Here is an 11,993-nt window from a genome sequence, read left to right as displayed (position 1 = left end):
TCTGAAGAGTCAGGATTTGGGGTCTGCAAAGCTGTGGTGGTTGTGGTGGGATATGGAATGTTCCCCTTATTCTCGGGCCCATGGAGAAAAGAGGCGAAACGTCTGCCATCTTTCCCGGGGACTACCTAATGAAAAGAACTGATTCTCCCCTGGCAAACGCCTGGGCTGTGTTGTGCTGGGACAAGCTAAGCAGGCCATAATAAACCTCCCTAGGACGTGCTGATTAGATAAACCAATGAGAACCATTGAAGACGCAGATGTTAGATTAAAAAACATAAAACAAATGTTACTTTTACAGTGTCCATGAATAGACAAAGACTTTTTGGTTCTAAAATAGATGGTTGGTGAGGCAAAAGAGGAGGGGCTACGTTAATAGCAGAGGTAGAAAAAAGAGAGGTGGGTGGGTTCCAGCTGGAAGACCCACCCTAAAGGGATTGGACTCAGGGCCCAGGAGCCACGGGCACTGCACTGGGGGTGAGTAGAGTGGCTTTTAAATATATGGAGTTACAGCGTGGTTGTAGGCTCTGGTTTGGGGATGTGAGTGGAACAAACAGAGTGGCATAGGCAGGAATTCCGAGCCCATCCAGGCCCAGGTGAGAATCGTATTGCTTTTTGCAAAAGGCCTGTGCAAGATTTAGAGCACAAAGATAAGGGGCAATCTTTCAGATGCAATAGAAACCAAAGAAATATAGTAGAAAAGAAGAAAGAAAAGATTTTTTAAAGATGAAAGAATGTTTTTTAAGAAGAACAAAAAATTAAAAAAAAAAAAAGAAAAGAAAAGAGGCAATCTGACTGTTTAAATTAATCTATAACTATTCCAACATAGTAAAGAACGAGTAATAGAATGACGAGGTTGTCCTGCAGTGGTGTTGCTGTTTTGTGCTCCCCTGTCCCCCTACTCTAGTCTCCTCTCCTTTGGATTGGGGGTTGTGTGTGTGCACATCTGTGCAACGTCAGACTTCTACAGTGGGGGGCTGAGCCCTGTATCTAGTTATATTCTCTGCACGGAATTCTAACTACCCCTCTTAAATCCCCCGTGTTTGAGCCATGGAAGTCACAGTAGGGGGTCTTATGTCTATTTCATGCTTCTTCCAATTCAGTAAAAGTGGTTACAGCACCTTCCTCGAGTCTCTTAGGAGTCCAGACAACATGGAATGCATATAAAAATCCCCACTTCAACTCAGCTTTCTGGCCCAAAGACAGCATCCTTTTACCAAGGATCTACTCCTTGGGGTCTGAGGGAATGAGAGGGAGGGGATACCCGAGGAGCCAGGGAGCCAGTCCACATCCCTCTCCCCAGAAGCAATGAGCTGCATAGTTCTTATGTATCAGGACTCCTGGGATCAGTGGGCTTTCCAGAAAAAAAGTCACTCAGCCCTTGATGAAAATCTGACTGAGAAACCCAGTGTCCTTAGCTTTGTGGGCTTCCGTCCCTGAGAAATGGTGTTTTACCCTCCCTCCAAGCAGATGTCCTGGGATTTGAAATTCAGGGAGCTCATGAGCTGAGGGATATTCCCAGGAGTACCCCGAAGACCAACTAGCTATGCTCTTCACCCCTTTATTTTGGGTGGACCAGTCTAAGGAGAGTTATCCTTCCCTGTCCACTGAAGGTGCTCAGTGAGTGGCCTGTCGCTTGACTGAATGCCTGCCTACCCACAGCCCCTCCAGTCAAGTGTGTCTTCCCGGGGAGGCAGTAACTAAGCACTTAGTCATGGAGACGCTCCAACCTCTCTTGTACCTCCGCTGCACTAGAAACAACAAAAGAGATACTTTAGCACAAACAAGGCTGTCACAAGAAAGGGAAGGTAGAGCGTGTTCCCCAATGTTACCATTCCCCAAGCCAGATTCAACTGGTCTTGGGTTTCCTTTTCTCAACCTTCATCTGCAGAAAAGTTTGCTTCTAGAGCTACTTGAGATTTACTTCTCTATTTTAAGAGTTGGGCTCTGTGCTGCTTCTGCTAATTTATTATCTCAGAAGTACATAATTTGGACAATTTTATAGTATATAGTTTTGAGGACAGGGAGCCCTTACTCGAAAATGGACTCAGGTTGGTTTGAAACCCAATATGTCATTGTCATGCTCACTTCTGGTATCACAGGATGTAAGCTGGGTCCAGCTAAGCCCTCTTGTGTCTCAGCCTTCTTCCCCTTACTCCAGAATAAGGGCAACTCTAACAGAGAAACAGAAAATGGCCAAGACTGATTACTGCCCTGCTCTGTGCCGGTCCCGGTATAAGCACAGTAATGGCTCGGTGCTGCCCAATAGTCAGCAGTTCAGCAAGCAGCCATGTCAGCGCCTATTGTATACATGCGAGGCATTTTGCTAGGCTTTGGCAGCCATATTCAGATAAATAGCACCTGAGCCCTGCCCTTAGAGAGCCCACAGTCTAGTAGTAGACGCAAGACACATGAATGTTAATTAACAGAAGATAATATTGTGCAACTGTTCCATTGAACAAGCATGACTCATGGGGTAAAATCAGAAAGCAACCTCATTTTTGCTCTTTTAAATTTATTCTGTGGGGCTAGATCTTGCTCTGCCTCTGAATGAAATTTAGGCAGGTCACAAGATTGTTCTGGCCACCCTTGGTCTCAGTGTCATTTTGATAATTATCATGTCCCATGTGATTATCCAGTTTCAATCCTGATTTAAAGTCGAGGCCTCTCCGCGTCTCCAGTCTGGTGCTGCTGAGGAAGGGAAGCCCACGGTGGACGGTGGTCTGGATGGGGTGTGCCTGGTTTCCACTCTTCCTCACTCATTCAGTGAACAGCGGTCTCCAGCCCCTTCAGAGTTGTTGCCTGGGAGGCAGAGAGGTGAGGGGGGTAGGAAAGCTCTTTCCACATGTTTGTGATCACCAGCCTCACCAGGGGCCTCTGCGGAACCTGGGGATTCTTTTACAGGTCCGTGGTGTGACCCTTCTGTCACTCCCCTCACAGGCCAAGCTTTTCCACCCTGTCAGAATCCACCCCACACTCTCCCCCACTCACCTCCTTCCTTGAGGTCAGGTGGGAATTCCTCCACTTCCGCCCTGCCTGTCATCCCTTCTTTTCCTTCCCCCCCCTCATCCTGGATGAAGCTGCTTCCTCTCCGGTCCTGGTTCAGCCTTCACAAATCCCCAAAACGCCAGCCCGCCCAGCAGTGCAGGTCTGCCTGGCATAGGAATGCCCGAATTTTGAGGCCAAGAGTCCTTTTCTGGATAGGACTGTTCTTTGTCGTGGTTCATACAATACAGCTCTTTGTATTATAATTAATCTCCACATTTAACATAACTCTAATCAAGGTAATAAAGGAATATTTTTATTCTTAAAATTATTTCTTTTTTGTGGTAACATAAACATAACATGTAAAATTTACCATTTTAACCATTTCTGAGTGTGCAATTCAGTGGCATTAATTACATTCACATTGTCATGCAACCATCACCACCATCCATCTCCAGAACTTTGTCATTGTTCCCAACTGAAATCTGCACCGTTGAACACTAACTCCCCATTCCCCTCCCCCAGGCCCCGGGAACCACTCATCTACTTTCTGGCTTCATGAATCTGACTATTCCAGGTGCCTCACATAAGTGACTCATACAGTATTTGTCCTTTTGTGTCTGGCTTATCTCACTTAGTGTAATAGCCTCAGGTTCATCCATGTTGTGGCATATGTCGGAATTTCATTCCTTTTTAAGGCTGAATCACGGTACATATATATCACCTTTTGTTTATCCATTCGTCTGCTGATGAACATTGAGGTTGTTTTCACCTTTTACCTATTGTGAAGAACGCTGCTGTGTATATTGGCACACATCTATTTGTTTGAGTCCTGCCTTTCAATTCTCTTGCGCATATACCCAGAAGTGGAATTTATTTAATTGTTCTTGAATAGGGAAGACATCTGTACAGTGGACAATATAAAAGGTACAAGAGGTCATTCAGTTCCTTGAGCCCCTGCTCCCAGTTCCCCTCCCAGGAAGCATCACTGTAACCAGTTTCTGTGACTTCTTCCCTGGAGAGACCACGTACGCAGGAGCACACCCCATGCAGGAGTGGTGGCAGCTATAAGCACTCTTCTACATTGTGCTTTTTCCCCACTTAACGGTATTTCTAAAAGATCATTCCAAAGCCCTGTTTTAAAAGTATGCTCATTCTATTTAAAGCTTCATGGAGCCTGGGCAACATAGCTAGACCCCATGTCTACAAAAAATAAAAAATTAGCTGGACATGGTGGTGTGCCTCCTGTCATCCCAGCTGCTCAGGAGGCTGAGGAAGGAAGATCCCTTGAGGCCAGGCATTTAAGACTGCAGTGATCGTACCACTGCACTCTATTCTGGGCAACAGAGTGAGATCCTGGCTCTTAAAAAAAAAATCTTCATGGTTTTCCAAAGAACAGACAAAACTTGTTTGTTTTTTTTTTAAAAAATCAGTCTCCTATTGATGGATATTCAGGTTGTTTTCCAATGTTTTGCCATCACAAACAATGCTGTAATTATAAACAGCTGGCATTTCCACCATGTGCCAGGCCCCAGTTAAAATCCTTTCTATGTATCATGTCATTTAATTCTCACAATAACCCTCTGACACAGTGTAAGGAGGCGAGTAACTGCCCCAAACCACATCTCTCTCTTTTTTTTTTTTTTCTTTTATGAGACAGGGTCTCACTCGTTTGCCTGGGCTAGAGTGCAGTGGTGTCATCATAGCTCACTGCAACCTTGAACTCCTGGGCTCAAGTGATCCTCCTGGTTCAGCCTCCTGAGGAGCAGGGAGTACAGGTGCATGCCAACATGTCTGGCTAATTTTTGTATTTTTGTAGAGATGAGGTCTATGTTGCTTAGGCTGGTCTCAAACTCCTGGCCTCAAGTGAACCTCCTGCCTTGGCCTCCCAAAGTGCTAGGATTACAAGTGTGAGCTACTGCACCCAGACTACATATCTGTTTTTGTCCACAGGTGGGAGTGATTCTGTAACATAACTTTCTAGATGAAGAGTTGCTGCTACCAAAAGGTATGTGCATTTTAAAGTTATGTAAATATTGCCGAAGGGGTTCCACCAAGGCTGTGCCCATCTGCAGTCTTGGCAGCAAATACGTGTGTGAATGCCCATTGCCCTCCACTCTCACCGGTTATGGAATTTGCCAATCTGAAAGGTGAAAGATGGTATTTCATTGTAACTCTAATTCACTTTCTTTTTCTTCAAATAAGTGAGGTTGAGCATCTTTTCAACTGGTTAAAGGCCATTTGTTTTACTAATGGGGTTTTAAAAACTTGATAAAATGAATGATTCCACTGTTGATCTAGAAGAACCTCTGAACAAGGTAGCCTGGATTCCTTTAATTTTTATTTTATTTATAAACTTTTTTTGAATAGATAATACAATCACAAGATTCAAAATTCAAAAGGACTAAAAGGGTAGCAACAACCCCCCTCTTCCCTGTCTCTCCCCGGCCACCCAATTCCCATTCCCAAATGCAATCAGGACTCCATTTCCCCCACCTGTGCCCATGGTGATTACTACACGCTAGCTCTGAGATATTAAGTTCAAACATCCCAGTCTGACCCCACCGCTGTCCTCTCAACTCCACCAGCACTGAACCTCCAACCTCACCACCCGCCCCGTACCGCACCCTCCTTTCACCCCAGGGGAGGTTCTCTGTCCCTGTCCCGGAAGGCTCCACGTCCTGCCCCTCTGGCCTCCAGCCTGCCAGGAACGCCTGACTTTCTGTTTCACGGTAAGAAACAGAGTCGGTTTCAGAGTCGGCTCACCCATGGGATCACTCTCATTTTAAAATCTTAAGCAGAATAACCACGTAATGTATTGCCCTGACTGGAACCTTTTGCGAATGACAGTGGCGCACTACCTATAATGAAGCCAAGACAACAGGGGCAGATGGTTACCGACCCAGGCAAATCTGGACGCAAGTTCAACCCCACTCTTGAAAGGGACAATCACATTCAATTTCAGGGTAGAAATAAATAACATGCGCTGAACCCAACAAATAAGTTGTTGTCTTTGTCTACTGCCCAAGATTCTCTTCTAAATTGATTTTTAAAATAGTGATTTCCTTAACACATTATCTTAAAAATCTACCCTTTAGAACACCAGTTTTAGCCCCTAAACTCAAGTGTGGAAGAAACATCAGTTTATTTCTAAAAACTCTCTTTTATCTATATTTTGAGTCCCCATTTTAAAAAAGTTGCTGACAATGCCTCCACAGTTTCTATTTTGGGGTTGGGGTGAGGTGCAGTGCAGGCTTCTAGACTCTCAGGGACCTACCAAGTCCCCTACCCTTGAGGCCATCTGTCCTTGTCCCACCTGGTCTTTGGTCATTGGTGCCTACAGGTTATTGTGGAGGTCAAAGTCTCTCTCCGCCCCTGAATACTGCCCCAGCAAGCTTGCCTAGGGGCTTCTTGGCCCCAATACACCCAGCAGCCATTCTCCTTCTCCCTGGGAAGCAAGACACGGGTCCTCTCTGTTCTCCGACCCACAGACCTGTGAGGGATGTTGCCTTCCCCCTGGAGCTCAGCCCAGGGAGCAGGTCTCCAGGACCCACCAGCATCAAAGTCTCTCAACTTCCCTCCAGCTCTCGTCTTTGTCCTGGGGAACTCTTGTTGGATGAGGGGTAGGGGATAGCCTTGACCTTTCTCAGTGGCTATTTTCTCCCATACTTTGGTCTAGGTCTAGGTCAGGAGTCTTTTCTACTCCCCTAGGGGAAGAGGCTCCCTTACCTCTTCCTCCTGTTTTCATGCACCCTTCCTGGGGCAATGAGCGTGAAATGGTAGCTACTGGAATAGGGAAAGGGGAGGAGGTAAAGGAAGTATCAGGCTGGAGGAGGCATTGGCTAGTATTTCAGAATTTTATTTTGTAAGGCATGTATAGTCTTATATAATATGTGCTTCCTGGCCAGGTGTGGTGGCTCACACCTTTAATCCTAGCACTCTGGGCGGCCGAGGAGGGGGGATCACTTGAGGCCAGGAGTTGGAGACCAGCCTGGGCAAGATGGAGATCCTGGTTCTGCATAAAAGAAAAAAATTATCTGGATATGGTGGTGCACACTTGTGGTCCCAGCTACTCAGAAGCTGAGGCAGAAGGATGGCTTGAGCCCAAGAGTTTGAGGTTGCGGTGAGCTATGATGACCCTGCTAGGGTGGAAAACTTAGTAGGTGCTCACAGCGTGGGTGGAGAAAAATTTCTCACACAGAGATTAGGATAGAAAACTATAAAATTTGTTTGATCTTTTTAGAAGGAGAGAGAGTGAAAAAAAAGAGAAAGAGACAGAGAGAGAGAGAGATGGCCTTGCACCCAGAAAAGAGAAGGTAGGTGTGCATGCTGAGACCGAGTGGCTTGCTGTTTTTATGGCGACAAAGGGAAACAAAAAAGAAATAGTGATTGTTGTCAGTTGATAAGGCTGTGGAATAATTAGCAGGAGGCAGCTGCAAGACTTCAGACTGTCTGTGGTTCCTGGAGACCTGGTTATCTCTGAGTTGTAATCAGGCTTATTGCTGGGGATATGATCTCGCCCCTGAGATATGGCCTTGTCCCTGAGATATGGAGTCGGGCAGGAAACTGAGGCCTGGAGTTTGCACCCAGCTATCTAGCCAGGAACTCCTCAGGAACTCTTTGAGGCTATACAGAAATTCTAGAAGGCAGTGAGCTGGTGAATGTAAAGAGAAAGATTTATATGTCCCTTCTGTCTGTTCTGCTCTTTTCAGATGTTGTGAAAATGGAACCCTGCAGGGTGCCTGTGAGGGAGGGGGGAGGGAGGGAGAGAGCGCAGAGAGAGAGAGAGCTGCAGGGTGCCTAGCAGCTGGGGAAAGAGCAGAGAGAGCTCATAGGATTGATCTTTAGCTGTTATTGGGGAATTGTGGGATTAGATATTTTCTTGTTATTTTTGCAAGGCCACCCTGCACTCTAGCCTGGATGATAGAGTGAGACCCTGTATAAAAAAAAAAAGACGTGCTTCCTGCTGTAACTATCACGATCTTACAATTTTTTTAGATCTTGTAGGCAAGCCTCCCTACCTGCATGGGCCGGCCAGTTCAGCCATTTAGCAGCTGTGCGAACTTGGGCAAGTTACATTATCCTCTCTAAGCTTTAGTTTTCTCATCTGCAAATGAGGATAATGACAGTTCATATCAATTAAGTACTTACATTTGCCAAGCACTGCTCTAAATGTTTTGTGCATATTAGCTCATTTAGTCCTGCCCATAAACCTGTGAGACAGCTACCATTATTTCCATTTCACAGATAACGAAACCACATCTCACAGTTGTACACAGCTTGCCCAAAGTCATGTGATCTGCTCTTAACCACTGCCCAACCCTCTCCTTCATAAATACTAATGACTCATAGGATTACTCTGAGGATTAACTGAGGTAAAGTTTGTAAACCTCTCAGCCCAGAGAGAGCACATAGTAAAAGCTCAATAAAGTCGAAGCTATTACTGTAGACATGATTTTTTGGTCATTCTCATCCAAAATGCCCTTGGAATTATATTTAAAATGTATATACATTTCTGAATATTTACCATATTTGCCCTATTCAGTTTTCCCATCCAAAAATATGGTGCCTATTATATGTTTCTTTGCAAAGTTTTATCATATAGCCTCATCTAAGACATGCATTTCTAGGCAAGTTGATTTCTAGATGTTTTAGGGTTTTGTTACTATTGAAGATAAAATCTTTCCTTCCATTGTATCTTTTGCACAGTGTTGGTGTCCCCAGGCTCTCCTTAATGCATCACCTCCCAGACGCCTCCAGAGGGGGCCTTTCCACAGCCTTTCATTTTAGGCTGATCACTGGGCTCACCTGGTGACATGCCCTCTAATACAGGATAAGGCCCAGGGTGAGGGGTGGCTCTCCTGGGTGGCTCAGGTTGCCGAGGGGACCATAGCAACTGTCCCCTGGCCCAGCGAGTACAGCCCGGGGGCGGGGCAGGCCGGGGCCAGGCTGGCTGCAACCCGCTCTGCGTCCATTTGAGGCCTGGCTAGGGACGAGTTCCCAGGTGTCCACACTTCCTCCCCAGCTCAATGATTCCTACTTGTGTTTGGCAAATGATGGCTCCAGTGGCAGCTTTGCCAGAGGCCCAGGTCGCCTCCCTGGGGGTCTGGCCCGCTTATGCAGAGGGCTGTCAGCCAGCAAAGCGTCATTCTTCTCTGTGGGAAATATTAATACTTCACCTGCGGCGTCCCCAGCAGCGGCTCTCTGCCTGCCTCCACCGCTGACCTCCAGAGGGCAGCAGAGAGCGAGGAGCGGAGAGAACAGCGCGTGGCTCCCGGGGACGCCGCAGGGACCGCTCCACTCCCGCAGGCTGCGGGGACACCCCTCATCCCCTGCCCATCCTCGGAATAGACGTCCTGCCAGCTGCCCGGAAGTGTAATAATTATAATAATATTATTAGTTAATACTAATTATTCCCTATGGGCCAGACATCTACTTAAGATTGCATATATTGGCTGGGCGCCGTGGCTCACGCCTGTAATCCTAGCACTCTGGGAGGCCAAGGCGGGAGGATCCCTCAAGGTCAAGAGTTCGAGACCAGCCTGAGCAAGAGCGACACCCCTGTCTCTACTAAAAGTAGAAAGAAATTATATGGACAACTAAAAATATATATAGAAAAAATTAGCCGGGCGTGGTGGCGATGCCTGTAGTCCCAGCTACTTGGGAGGCTGAGGCAGGAGGATTGCTTGAGCCCAGGTGTTTGAGGTTGCTGTGAGCGAGGCTGATGCCACAGCACTCTAGCCCGGGCAACAGAGTAAGGCTCCGTCTCAAAAAGAAAAAAAAGATTGCATATATTAGTACATTGATTTAGGTAACAACCGTTGATGTAGATATGATTAAAATTCCCATTTTTGCAGTTAAGGAAATTGAAGTGTAAAAAAAAAAGTAACTTACCAAGATCCCACAGGTAGTGGAGCCAGGATTTGAACCTAATCATTTGTGAACCAGGGTCTATTCTAGGTATCAGAGATAGAACAAGACAAAGTCCCTGCCATATTAGATGAACAGACAATAAATGAACAAATACATAATATAGTTTTGGCTAGAAATGCCATTTAGACAAGCAAAGCAGAGTTAAGGACCAGTGAGAGGCATTTTAGATGGACGGGTCAGAGAAGGTGTTCTTGGTAGATGGCATTTGAACAAAGAGTTGAATATGTGAAGGAGCAAGTCATGCTGAAGGTTGGGGAAACAGTAAGTGCAAAGGTCCTGAGGTGGAAATGCGCTTGAGGTGTTAGAGGAACCGCCAGATGAGCACTGTGGCTGGTGCAGAGGGAGCCAAGGCCCCAGGGCACAGCAACGTTGGAGGAGTAGGTAGGGATGGTGAAGGGAGAGGTCCATCCACAGCAACACCTGGGCTTGGTCTCTTATGGTCTCTCAGCTTCTTTAAGATATCTCTCATCTTTTTTCGCCTCCCTGCAGAGTTCTGACACCATCACAGTACGTTCCTTTCTCAACCCTGGATACGGTTCAAAAGCAGCTAAAGTGGACAAGAATCTGGGGCAGCCAGAGTTGTACCACCTGCCAAAGCTTGGCACAAACAATCTGGAGGGCAAAAATTGCACATACTAGAGTGAGTCTCGCCCAGCTCATGGGGAACTTCTTGTGGGTAAAAATTTTAGATAAAGCTTCAGGGGCCCCAAATTCATCTTAGTCCCACTAACAAGGGCCTAAGCCTTGCAGGTCTCTCCAGGATGGAGACCTTCTTCTCTCTTCCTGGAACTTTGCCCCCATGCCAGGGTGCTACGTCAAACCTGCCTGAACCCTGGCTGGATGGTAAGCCCAGGTGGGGTTCAGATGGCATTTAGCCAGCAGATGGAAAAGACTCTGTCTCTGTGAGCAGCCGCCCTTGTCTGCCAGGTATCCAAGGGAGGCTACATGGAGGCACAGAGGTCAAATGCTGCAAGTTATAGTTGTTCCTCTGTAGCCACGGTGGGATTGTTTCCAGGATCCCCGGGGGGATATGAAACTATAAGAATGTTCAAATCCTTTACATAAAATGGCACAGTGAACCTACACACCTCCTTCCATATACTTTAAATCATCTCCAGATTACTTATAATACCTAACACAATGTAAACGCTATGTAAATAGTTGTTATACTGTATTTTTGTATTTGTATTATTTTTCATTGTTGTATTGTTATTTTTTATTTTCATTTTTTCCAATATTTTTGATCTGTTGTTGGCTGGATCCGTGGATGTGGAACCCGCAGGTATAGAGAGCCCACTGTACGAGAATCTTTGGCTCCTCCTCTGGGTAGATCCCTGGCGAGTGAGATGGGCCCATGTCAAGTGCTCCTTTTGCTTAGGTTAGAGCCTGGAACCAGAGGAGCCTGAATGGTCTAATCCAGGATTTCTTGACCATGGCACCAATGACAGTGGGGCCAGACTATTCGTTGTTGTGGGGGCCATCCCGGTAGGATGTTAGCAGCATCCCTGGCCTCTATCCACTTGAGGCCAGAAGTACCCTCCCTCCAGGAGTGACCGTCGCCCCGGTGTAACCAGAAATGTCTCCAGACATTGCCAAAGGTCTCAGGGGTAGGGTGTAGTGGGGTGGGGAAACATCTCTGGCGGAGAAGGGATCAACCCTTTCCCTTTCACCCAGGCTAGCACAGGGGTCTCAGCTGTTCCCTCTCTGGGGATGAGGCAGGATTGAAAGCAACCCCCCAGCATTTACTCCACTGCCAAAGCCAGCTTGGTGGCTGGCTTGGCATGTCCTTGGTTGTAACATGGAAGGTGACCAGAGGGCAGGGAGAAGAGAGAAAAACGGTGGCCAGATCTTCTCTCAATGCTTTTTGGCTCATGATACTAAACTATGAGGAAGGCCCGGGATGGAGTTGGCTGTGGACATCAGGGGCCGAAGTCTCCCTCTCCTCCCCACTGCACACACGTACACACACACACACCTCTGCCACTCTGTATGTTGCCTTTGTCTCTTTCACTGAAGACAGGCTTTCTCCGGAGATGAAAGAGAGCTTAGGGCAGGAGAAGAAAGTCAATGGGTGGGCT

General features: G+C 46.7%; 1 protein-coding gene across 2 annotated transcripts in view; it reads left to right on the top strand.

Moving 5' to 3' along the window:
* Positions 1–7,223: 7,223 nt before the first annotated feature.
* Positions 7,224–11,993, top strand: part of SLC4A5 (solute carrier family 4 member 5) — an 82,371-nt gene continuing 77,601 nt past the window's right edge. Inside the window, exons 1-2 of one of the 2 annotated variants that reach the window (XM_045549896.1) lie at positions 7,234–7,298; positions 10,405–10,555. In XM_045549896.1, coding sequence (XP_045405852.1) covers position 10,555 — 1 coding nt within the window. In that variant the 5' untranslated portion in view covers positions 7,234–7,298; positions 10,405–10,554. Of the gene's footprint in view, positions 7,299–10,404; positions 10,556–11,993 lie in introns of both variants that reach the window. The other variant, XM_045549897.1, reaches the window with a different exon arrangement.

Source organism: Lemur catta, chromosome 4 (genome assembly GCF_020740605.2).
Source record: "Lemur catta isolate mLemCat1 chromosome 4, mLemCat1.pri, whole genome shotgun sequence".
Lineage (NCBI taxonomy): Eukaryota > Metazoa > Chordata > Mammalia > Primates > Lemuridae > Lemur > Lemur catta.
This window is presented reverse-complemented; position numbering and strand designations above follow the sequence as displayed.